We start from the raw sequence: 12,102 nt of genomic DNA on the forward strand, positions 1-12,102 counted from the left end.
ATTTCACAAAACTTTAACAACAACAATTTAACTGTTGGGGATACAACTCTGAAAAAAATCACACATCAACCTGCCTTTCTCTGGTATATTGTCAAATATTTTGGTGAATTATGTTCAAAAAGTGGATGAAATGTTGTGTTTAGAGTACAAATTACAGTAAGCTGTGATGCACTGTATGTTCTGACACCTGTCTATAATAGTCAGCATTACATTTTTCAGCAATTTGTGCTATAGTAGCTCTTCTGAGGGATCAGATTAGATGGGCTAGCCTTCGCTTCCCACATGCATCAATGAGTCCTGGGTGCCCATGACCCTGTCGCAGGTTCACTGGTTGTCCTTCCTTGCACTACTTTTGGTAGGTACTGACCACTGCATACTGGGAAGACCCTACAAGACCTGCCATCTTGGAGATGCTCTGACCCAGTCATCTAGCCATCACAATTTGGCCATTGTCAAAGTCGCTCAGATACGCTTGCCCATTTTTCCTGCTTCCAACACATCAACTTCAACAACTGACTGTTCACTTGCTGCCTAATATACCCCACCCCTTAACCGGTGCCATTTTAATGAGATAATCAATGTTATTCACTTTGCCTGTCAGTGGTCTTAATGTTTTGGCTGATCGGTGTAGATGTTAATTGATTTTGCATATTTTGAAAAATATAGAGCAACTTCTAAATTGACCATAGGTTGCAGTGAGGCAAACTTTTGTCACAATTCAGTGGATGTGCTGGAAAAAATCAGCTCTGTAGGATGTATGGGTGATTTATTTTGATATTTTGAAGTTTGGAATGTGAAATGTCTAGAAATTTAGATTTGTGATAATAAGCCACGCCCACTTTAATCATTCATCACCAAATTTTATGCATCGACTGAGTCATCACCCTGGATCGTGCGAAGTGAATTTCGTACGAATCCATGTGAATCTGCGATATAAACTTTTCATGTTTGTGGCGCCCCTAGTGGCAGAATATCCCAGGACTGCATTAGCGAAGCTCAGACCTAGTATCCGAACATGTGCACCAAGTTTGGTTACAATAGCTTAAGCCAATTTTGATTTATGAGTGTTTATGTAAAATTGAACTTAAAGACACGTCTAAAAGTGTATAATTTCAAAACGGATGTCCTGTTACTGACAAAGTTTCGGGATGATTGGCCCAATGGTCTCTGAAGGGTTCTTGAAAATAGGTTTTTGAGAGACTTGAGAAAAATCTCAAAAGTTGACATTTTTAGAGCAGAAGACCATCGGAGCGAAGATGCAGATAAATTGAGAGAAAACAGCTTGGCTTAGAGTCAAGTCAAGCCATTTTTAAGATAATTGCAAATTGAAAACGTAAACTTGATAGTAACAGCACCATCTTGAGGTCAATGAGTGTCACTTTATGGGCCTGAGTAGTGGGTGGAATTTGCAATCCACCTGCCACTTTTGGTGACTTTTGCTCTCACTGCCTTTCTCTCTTTTTGTCAACAATTTTTACTGGACAAATTGACTGGGGGTTCCACACGTCTGTTAGATGGGAGCATCATATTGAGACTGTTTCTGTTCTGTTCCGTCTCTGTTCTGATCGGCCAGCTTCAGGAAGGTGCCTCTTGGCAGACTTCCACCAGCTCTGGAGGCTACATCACAAACTATAGTAGTATGATTTCACTTCTTATTCTCCTTCTTTACAGGAAATGGCAACTTCTCAAATGCATTCGTACATGTGTGATCCCAAATCCAAATCAATTTTTACATTCGTTCATCTCAAGTTTTGGAACTTTGACCATGTTAAACATAGACATCCGACATTATAACAGTATGTAAATGACACAAGATCACAAAAAGCACGGTATGTCTCCTTTAAAGCTGCACTAATCAATATATCTATATTAACAATGGATCCAATGTAAAAGGGGCACTTACGTGACAAACCCACAGAGAAATATTACAAACTATGCAGTTCTCCTCAGCCCTATGAAACATTTGTGTCTTTCAGCTCATTGTTTTGGTGTATAACCCACAACTATGCAATGTAATACAATTACATAATGCATTACACAATTATAAATCAGCACAAGACATGAAAAAAACAAATTTAATAATAATAATAATAATAATAATAATAATAATAATAATAATAATAATTATGCATTTAGTTTGTACTGCACTTTTCATTTGCAGTGAATCTCAAAGTACTACCATGTTAAAAACATATAAAGAAAATAACTTGAGTTAAGATGAAAAAGGCTTCCTGAATAAAAAGGTTTTTATGCCTTTTTTAAAAGCGACTATAGTCTGTGCTGCCTTCAGATGGTTAGGAAGGCTGTTCCACAAGCGTGGTGCAGGAGAGCAGAAGGCTCGATCCCCCATGGCGCAGAGCTTAGTACTGGGGGCCTAGAGGAGTAAGGTGCTGGCAGATCGAAGGGTGTGGGTGGAGGTTTAAGGTATGATCAGTTCCTGTAGGTAGGGAGGCGCGTGTCCGTTGATGGATTTGTATGTGAGTAGAAGGAGTTTTTAGTCAATCCTGAAGGAGGCAGGGAGCCAGTGCCATGGAAACAGAATTGGTGTTATATGTGTTATTTTCACACTCTCATCAGGATCCTTGCAACGCTGTTCTGAATGTACTGGAGCTTCTGGATGCTCCTGCCAGGGATCCCCGTGAAGAGTGTATTGCAGTAATCCAGTCTTGGTATGGCATGGACAAGTTTCTCTGCATCTGACAGGAGAGAGGAGGTTAGAGAGGGGCAGAGTTTAGAGATGTTTTGAGATGGTAGAAATAGGTTTTGCATAGATGTCTTATATGGTCATCTAGGGTCAGCTGAAGGTCAAACCTAACACCCAGATTAGTGACTGAGGAAGAAAGGTAGAAAGAGGGATGTCCTGGCCATCAAAAGTGAGATGAGGTATGAGGGATGACTGAATCTGGTGTGGAGTGCCAATAAGGAGAGCTTCCGTTTTGCTGCTGTTTTACTAGAGGAAATTTGAGCTCATCCAGTCCTTTATCTCCTGAAGACAGGTGCAGAGGTGTGACATGGCTGCATTACTGCAATTAGTCACCTGCAGGGGAGAGACACAGATTAGAAACAAATACAATTTCCCAGATGACACCACAAGGGCCATCACACTGCAGATGGGCTTGGGCCAGTTTTGAAATACAGTTGGGTATCATCAGCATGAAAAATCTCATGTCTGTTGATGACATGACCAAAGGGTAAACAAGATGAGGCCAAGACCCGATCCTTGCGGAACACCACAGGTGACAGGGAGCGATGTAGACCTGCGTTCTGCCAGTGAGACAGAAATCACTTAAGTGCAGAGTCAGCCCAATGGTGGTGAGGAGGTGCTCTAAGAGGATAGTGTGATCGAAAGTGTCAAATGCCACACTCAGGTCAAGGAAAATCAAGAAGGAAGGGGACCCTGCACTAGCTGCCATCAGCAAGTCATTCACAACCCTGTGCAGAGTGTTTCATGTTTCAGTGCTGTGTGCTGAACGAAAACCTGACTGAAAGCTTCAGGCCAAGACACTCAATCAGACTCAGGACCGCCACTGCAAAATGACAGGGTGAGATGTCAACATGTATGTTCATATGACCAACAATGACAATTTTGGTTGACGTGGAGCAGAGTGAGGTGAGTGGATCGTGAATCTCATGGAGGAAAGATGAATTTGGTTTTGGGGGGTGGTAGATGTATGGATGTTTACATTTTTGAGCAAGGCATTCAGTAAGAAGAAAGATCAGGCATTAACAGGGGAGACAGTTACTGTTAAGCCCAGTGTATGATTGGTAAAAGAAATACAAAAAGTTAAGAATAGAGACATAAATACAGAAGAGGTAAATTGTCATAAAACTTTAATCAGTCACATCCTACTATGGTTAGGGGTGTGCCTGAATACAAATACGTTATTTGGCAAAGCACAAATAGTGGGTCTTTAACAAACATTTATTTCATAGCAATATTTTAAAAATTATTTGTTTACGGGAAGAAAAAAAAACATGTCAAATACACAGGTTGGTTGCATCGCTATCGCAGTCTCTCTCCTCTGCTCTGCTGTTACATCTTTCAGCAGGTCTCAACGAGGGGAGTCACATCCACCTGCTACCTGACACACATTTCCTTATTTGGACATCACTCCGGGAGTTGGGAGTGTTCTCCAGAGATAAAGCTGAGCTATTGACACAAGCAAAGCTTCTCCTTTCCACAAAGTTGTTGTAAAAGGTTGTAAAAAATAGGCAATAAATGAAAAGTGCAAAACAATAATCGCCTTTGAAGTTCTTGTCTACACATTACATGCTGTGCTGTCTCTGTGTTATGGGTGTACAAAATAAGTAGAGGTCTGTCTGCACATTTGCAATGCATTCGGTTTTAGCTCAGTGGTCAGCACAGTTGTCTATGATCTGAGAGACTCGAGTTTGAGACCTGGTGTGGTGAACTCCTTCATGAGATAGTTAATTCATAAACACTTTAACACTTTACTATCCTAAAATTTAAAGTGTAATAAAAAAAAAAAGATTTTCACACCTAGCTCCACTTTTATTCAAATACAAATACAAATATAAATAGTTTTGCTGCCTCAATAAATATAGATACAAACATAAATACTGGGCTTTCTGCACATCCCTAGTTGTCATCTTTAGCTGTTACCAACTACATCCTTATATTGTTCCTTCATTGCTGGTGGAGAAATCTAGATGTTAATCATATGTACACATACTCAAAACAGTATCTGTCGTCATGCATCCATTGGAAACCATTCATTTGACTTGTAATATACCATGACACAGCAATATAATACCAGGGTACAGTATTTAAAGGCTCTGGTTAAATATAAAAACATTCCCTCAGTAATTTTTAAAAAAACTGTTAAACAACTTACAGACTGTACCTTTAACTACTTCAACTGCAGACTTGTAACACTACAATGGAGCTTAAGAGTTATTCATAAGATGACTCTGCTACTCTGAGAGTGAAAGGAAAACTGCTCATTATAGTTATTCTGACTGTATATATCTGCCACGGATATAGTAGAGTAGTTTTGTCAAGACTCTTGGTTGTTGGCTAGTTGTCCAGCATGTGTTGAAGTGAAATGTTCTAACTAATAGACATAAGCAGATAGAAAGAAAGATCATGTACCTTTGTCAAACACCTTGTCACCTCTTCAAGGGTTACTTCTGAATGGTAAACACAATCATTTTTTTTCTCTTGTGACATGACGAAGAGCGCCCAAATTGTTGTTGTGAGGCTTAAAGTCCATCAAAAAATGTGCTTTGCTTCTTGTTCCTTCAGCTGGATATTGTTCTCTTCACTGTGCAGAATGATGTATGTGCAGAGTTTGTTTTCACATTCATCTCTGCTGAGGGAGGAAAGTTTCTCTGTGCTCACCTTAAATCTCAGTTTAACATGTGTACCTATGACCTTGATTTGTGACATCACAACTAGTTTGGAGCCAATCATGGTCCAGTATGCAATTTACACTAGTGTCATGTGGAAACTCGAAACCTGTAGTGCAATACACTAGGAGACATATTGCATCTATTAGTTAAACTGAATGAACAATGTAATTAAGTGAAATGAACAATATTTGCATATTCATAGATTCTGGATTTTTCAATGAGGGAGAATTAGTTGATGTCAGATTATAAGTTTTTATTGAGGTCATTTAAATTTTTTGTCCAAAAACAATGTTCGACACAAATTATTATTCAAAGAAAAGTATTGTCATATGTCATAAAACACATCTAGAGGGGATATTTAAATTAGAGTTTTGGAGACAGAGGGTCCAAAGATGGTAAACTGTGTTGTGTGGGGGACTGTTGCTAATATGTCAACACAGTTTTCCAAGCATATAATAATTAATGCGTAATCAAAGTTAATTAATCTGTCAGTAGAACTATAGCTGAAAAAAGTGTTCATTTAAACAAACGACTCTAATGATTGTCGTTAAAACAGTCAGGAGCACTAACGAACCAACTATCAATGACCTTGATAACAACCCCACATAGGTTAAATACCTGGGACTCCCAGCCAATCAGTTAGAACTGAAGAAGACCCTTGGATGAGAGGCAAAATGTCTTCAAGTATCTACAACCAAGTCCAGTTGCCCTTGATTCAACGCTCCTTGGATAACCATGACACGGATGACTGAGAATCTTCACAGACACACATTTGCAAACTTTTAAGCAAATTTGAAAACACAGATACAACATCATCATCATCAACATCATCATATTAAAGTTGATGCTTGCTTTTCTTATGTGTGTGTGTCCTTATGTGCCTGATTGTATCTCTCTCTCTCTGTGTCTGTGTAGTTGGGGTACCCAGGGGGACTTCACCACCACCCAGCCTTTACCTGCTGTGAAGGTGAAGCTGTTCACTGAGAGCACAGGAGTGCTGGCTCTGGAGGACAAGGAGCTGGGGAGGGTAATGCATGACAGTTGGCCATTTTGATTAGTATCCAATGAATAAAAGCATGTATATATAACTCATAACAGTTGAACTTATGCTGCAATACAATGTTTGTATATATTGTTTAGCTTACATACATTATTGTTATATGATTACTCTCAGGTCGTGCTCCACCCGACTCCCAACAGTCCCAAACAGTCTGAGCTCCACAAGATGACAGTGTCTAAAGGCTGCCCAGACAGTGACCTCAAGATCAAACTGGCCATTCGCATGGACAAACCACAGAACATGAAGCATTGTGGGTAAGTGGCTCTGCCATCTGAATGGCTCTGTGTAGGTGCTGGTGGTGCTGCATCAGGCAACTTCTACACGCTGGTGGCCCCAGTGATTCTGCAATGAGATGTTTAGATTTATATCTCTATATATCAGATTTATCAGGTTTTCAGCTGAACACATTATAGGATTGTTTGTGCCATCATGGTTCTACTTTAACCAAAGAATCTCTGAGGAACAGTCTTTGTTTCAGTGTGTACAGCTGAAAACACTAAGCGCTTTAGTGTGCAGTCTGAAGCAGGTTTTACCAGAAGAGAGATCTCAGACACAGCAGGGCTTTGCCTTGCCCAAGAGATGATGTTTTGCTTCCCTCTTGTGGTTATCAGTTGTTACTACACAGACTTCATATTCCACTGCATTCCAAGATGTGATGTGAACTTTTTTGCGAGGGCAGCACTTCTGCACATTTTATGATGAGGTCAACTGATAATATTTTGAATGATGTTAGTGGCTACAGTTTCCATTGTGAGCCAAAGTGGAGACAGAGAAATATGATGCCAATATACAATAGATGATACTGCTATAGTACAGGCCCTACACTCACCTATTAGTTCTGTTGCACACATTTGTCCTTCTTATAGACCTTTCTCACAGCAAACATTCTGATTTGTCATAGAAGGAAAAAGGACAGGTGGAAACAATAACATTAACAATGGCTCCATTCCATTTAAATGTTCTAGGAGTCATTGTGGAGAACAGCAGGTGGTCAAACTAAATGGGATGCAGCCATAGGTTATGTTATTAATTATACCTGTGCGCTTTCTGCAGTGGTATACCTGTCTGGCCATGTCTGTTGTGAAAAAGGTTTGATCGTTGATGAAGTTTGGTGACAGTACCTCACACAGGTTTAATCAGCCAGGTAAACACATATGTGAGTGTACATGGCCTTAAAATAATGCTTTAAATATATGCAGGACCCTGAGAATCACAGCTGGAGGTAGGTCTGATTGTGGCACATGCTTTTATTCATGGCCAACTTAAAGACAGAAATGATGTTTGGGTTAAGTGAGGTGTTCTTTGGTATGATGAAGTCTAGTGGGCTTTTGAACTAAATTGCAGGTAAGTATACAATAGCACCAACTATGATTTGCACCCAGTTTTAAGCTAACAGTCATGCAGCACTGTGGACGGGGGGGAAAAAATTGCCATCTGGAATTATGTTGCAGTGTTTTATACACACTCATGTGCAAACACTTTCTGATTCAAAGCTTTACTTTTCTGTCTGTAGCTGTGAGGAGCTTTTTTTCTGCCCTCCTCCCTCACTCTCCCCCATATGTTTTCTTTTGGGGGCCTTGGAGGAGGCTGCTGGGCTGCCCTGTAAGATGCCCACACTGCCTCCCTGCCATGTTACTTGTTCCACTCTCTGCACAGCACACAGGCAGGGCTCTTACGTGTCACCTCACGGATGCTGGTTTATTTAGGACGACAGGCAGAAGCAGCTCAGAGAGGGACCGGGGGGAAAGGCAGACTGAGGCAGACCGCGGCAGGCTCACCAGGGTAACCCACAGCTACCCTGGGGGCAGCAGAGGCAGATCAAACCGGGGTCCTCACCCTCAGATGTTCTTTTACAACAAAAGCCCTCTCTCTGTCCTTCTTCTGCATCACGTTCTCATGTCAAATCCAACAGAAAAGCCAACACAATGAGCCTCAGGACTGATACACACAAACATTAGTTTGCGTTACGTTGTGCTGTATTACATAGTAAAATGATGAGGAAATAATTACGACAAATGCCTCTAATTGAAGAAGTGCAGATTTACGAGAATATCACAAGCATGTTGATGTGTTATAAATTTCTCTGTTGCTGCAAAGTATGATTCAGCAGAACTTCATTTTAAATTTTAGTCTAGATCCCAAAGGAAATAAAATGTAAAAAAAACCCAAATTCAAGCTGTTAAGCCAGTTTTCTAAAAACAGTCTCCAGCAAAATGACCGACTGCTTAAAATTAATTCAACAATGTATAAGTAATATGACTGTATATTGTGTAGACAATAATTTAGTACTAAAGCAAAAACAACATTCATCCCATTTGTTGGTTAATGTACAGATCAAATTGTGGTCTGTTTATTTCAGCCTCTGTGGCACTAACATGTTTGAGGAACTCCTAGTTCTAGACAACATAAAGTGGCCCCTGGTCACTAGACGTCTGCATACACTTCCAATAGATGATGTTGACATGTCACATACGTTTGCAGCTAATCATATTATACTGAAATTATCACTATGCTGATTACTATCAACGCTCTTTCATCAGCTTACCTAAATCAAATGTATCCATTGTTGATGTTAGACTCTCTTCACAACAGACATTTTGATTTGTCATGGTCATGACACAGGTGTTATTAATAACATTAATGATGACTCTGTGACAGTTAACTAGCATGCATAACACCAGGACCCTGAAACTAAAGCAGCTAAATGGAATTCAGCCATCATTACTTTTATTATTTATGACATGGCTCCCCTCAGAAGCAAATGTATACAGTTTGTGCAGATTATTTTCTATGATTGTATTTGCACATATTTTTTTATCCATTTCATCAAACTGTAGATACTATAAGCCATGCAGTCGACAAACAAACAAACAAAACAAAAAAAAAAACACAAACAAAAAGCATAAATAGCACTTCAATTATATACAATGAGCCAAAAAAAAGTATATATACACACACACACACACACACACACACACACACACACACACACACACACACATATATATATGTAATGTATGTATGGCTGGACCGTGTATGAAACGCTAGAGGGCTAGAGGGCAGATACAGGAAGAGGTGGCATTTGGCCAACCAATGGTGTAACAACAACATACATTTTTCTGCTGCAAAGTATTTGTGATAAGTACTCTTATTATTAATTTATGTAAGTTCTGATTTGGCGTGGAATTTAATAAAAATAAACAAGGATTGAAATTAATTTTATTATCTACCAATGATTTTGTGAAGTTATACATTGATTTCCAAAAGTTGCCTAATTTCTCACATTCCCAGAACTGATGTGCCAAAGTGCCATCTGCTGTCTCACATCTCTGACATTTGGGGAGTTTTCTTTAGAGGACTTGTGCATTCTGACTGGTGTGAGATAATATTTTTGAATGAATTTGAAATTAGCTTCTTTAATTAATAAATTTTAAATTAATAATTTTTGTTTCTAGTAAATGGGAAATGAACTCTGTTACAAATACTTAGCCACATATCATTAAATTCCATGCCAAGGTCTGTTTTCCCATACTCTTGACAAAGGCTCATAAGAGGAAATATAACTTATGATTAATATATTATAGAATCCCTTAATCTTCCCTGTCAATGATGTAGCATATATCACCTTTTCCTCTTCTTCAGTTATATCCATACATATTATTTTATTAATGAGTTCATCAGACTCCTAATTTAAAGATACTTGAAAAAAAAAAATCCTTATTAGAAATGCTATATTGCGTACTTAGATCAATAACTGATTTAACTTTTGTGCCTTTTGTTAACTTTTGTTTCAGATCTTTAAGCTTCTCCAGCCCCATATTTGACCAGTCAAAAGTTTTAATCAAGGAGAGAGAGCTTTTTAAATCTAGATTTTGATAAATTGGTGCTAAAACTGATGTAGAGGATTCTATTTTCAAAAACTTGGCACAATCTGACCAACAATCTGGTGAAATGTTGATTTATGTTGTGTATATTGTGAAAACAAGTAATGAATATCAGTAATTCCAAAGGGATCTCACTACAAAAGTCAGATTCCATTTGTACCAATAATGACCCTTCCTTAACCACTGACCATGTTGCCATATTGCACAGTTGTGCTGATCAAAAATAATATTGAAAATTAGGTAATCCTAATCCCCCCATAGATTCTGGTTTTATGAGAGTTGAATGTCTTATTCTGGGTTTCTTGCCACCCCATGTAAACCTTGATGTTCATTTTACTGTATTAATTTTTCAGGTCAAGAGACATTCATTTATGTTTCAGTACACAAACATTTGTTGTACTGCATGTGTTTCACTTCATATCTAAACTGCCAAACAGGAAGTGGCAGATTCCAAAGGGCTTTATGGTAGGGGAAACCCAGAGTGTACCAGGTGGGTTGGTGTACACAGGGGGCTTAATCTTAAGCTTAATTTTGGTGATTGGTGTTTTAATGTACCCCAAATAATTAAGATAGTTATTGAGATTACTTGATTGATTGTGATCTAACTTTGGTTTGTCTGGAGAGGAGAGACTCCCAGTATTAAAGGCAGGGATAGAAGCTTTACTGACGAGTTTCCTTATGTTGTTTTTTTATTTATTTATTTTGGTTTTTAGTTTTTATACGTTTTTGTTTTCACTTTTGTTTTTTCCATTCTTGCATTTTTGGGTGAAGATTACTCCTGCCTCTACATGTCCTTCTTCCACCACTCTATGAGATTTAATGCTCAAGGATTTTTGAAATACTGAATTGTCTGGTTGCAGTAACCTCATTTTACCAGGAGAGGTCAGTAGATGCATTACACTACCACTGTACTGTCTGGGTCATTTCTGTACATACTGCCTGACTCCACATTACTGGAGCTCTTTAGACATAGAAAGATTAGACATATAAGATGTCACACTGTCACAAATATCAGTAAAAATGTTTTGTCTGATTGCATGTTTATTTGTTTTCTTAATCCCACAGGTACTTGTGGGCTATTGGCAAAAATGTGTGGAAAAGATGGAAGAAGCGATTTTTTGTGCTAGTTCAGGTAAGAACAAGCAATGCATGTGGGTTTTTTTGTTCCTACAAGGTAGTCAAACACTGTGTTGTACTGTGAAACACAAACAGCCACAAAGAATGGTACAGTATACAGTAGGTTAGGCCACCACTTTTCCAGCCATGAAAGGACATTTATTTCTATGTTCTTCTATCTTCTATTATACTTCTTTACTGCAATAGCACTCATGCAATGCCTTTGTCAGCACAGATCCTCAAGCTTATAGGTCTAGAGCTGAAATTAATAGCTGAGCAATCAATTAGTTAATAGAAATGGAATTAATCTTAAACAATTTTGATAATCAATTGATCATTTGAGTATTTTTTTAAGCAAAAATGCAAAGCATTCTTCTTCTAGCTTCTCAGATGTGAAGACTTGGTGCTTATTTTGTTTTCTATGATACTAAACTGAATATCTTTGGGTTTTGGACTGCTGGTTGGACAATACAAGCCATTTGAATATGGCAGCTTGCACTCTGGGAAATTGCGATGGCCACTTTTTTGCTATTTTCTGATATAGTATTTACAGAGTAGGACTGACATTCTTTCTAACTAAATTGAGGCAGATAGATACAGAAGTGGATAACAGGTTAAGGTTACAAATTCATATTTGTAGCTCCATTCACATTCATAGCTTCATAGCTT

At 38.6% G+C, this 12,102-nt stretch overlaps 1 protein-coding gene across 2 annotated transcripts in view; it reads left to right on the top strand.

Moving 5' to 3' along the window:
- The window catches only part of cadpsa (Ca2+-dependent activator protein for secretion a), a 198,649-nt gene that overhangs the window by 85,383 nt on the left and 101,164 nt on the right, over positions 1-12,102 (top strand). For both annotated transcript variants that reach the window (XM_067588510.1, XM_067588509.1), the window contains exons 7-9: positions 6,289-6,400; positions 6,548-6,687; positions 11,383-11,449. In XM_067588510.1, coding sequence (XP_067444611.1) covers positions 6,289-6,400; positions 6,548-6,687; positions 11,383-11,449 — 319 coding nt within the window. The remainder of the gene's footprint in view (positions 1-6,288; positions 6,401-6,547; positions 6,688-11,382; positions 11,450-12,102) is intronic.

The sequence above is a fragment of the Thunnus thynnus genome, chromosome 4, assembly GCF_963924715.1.
Source record: "Thunnus thynnus chromosome 4, fThuThy2.1, whole genome shotgun sequence".
In the NCBI taxonomy this organism is placed as follows: domain Eukaryota; kingdom Metazoa; phylum Chordata; class Actinopteri; order Scombriformes; family Scombridae; genus Thunnus; species Thunnus thynnus.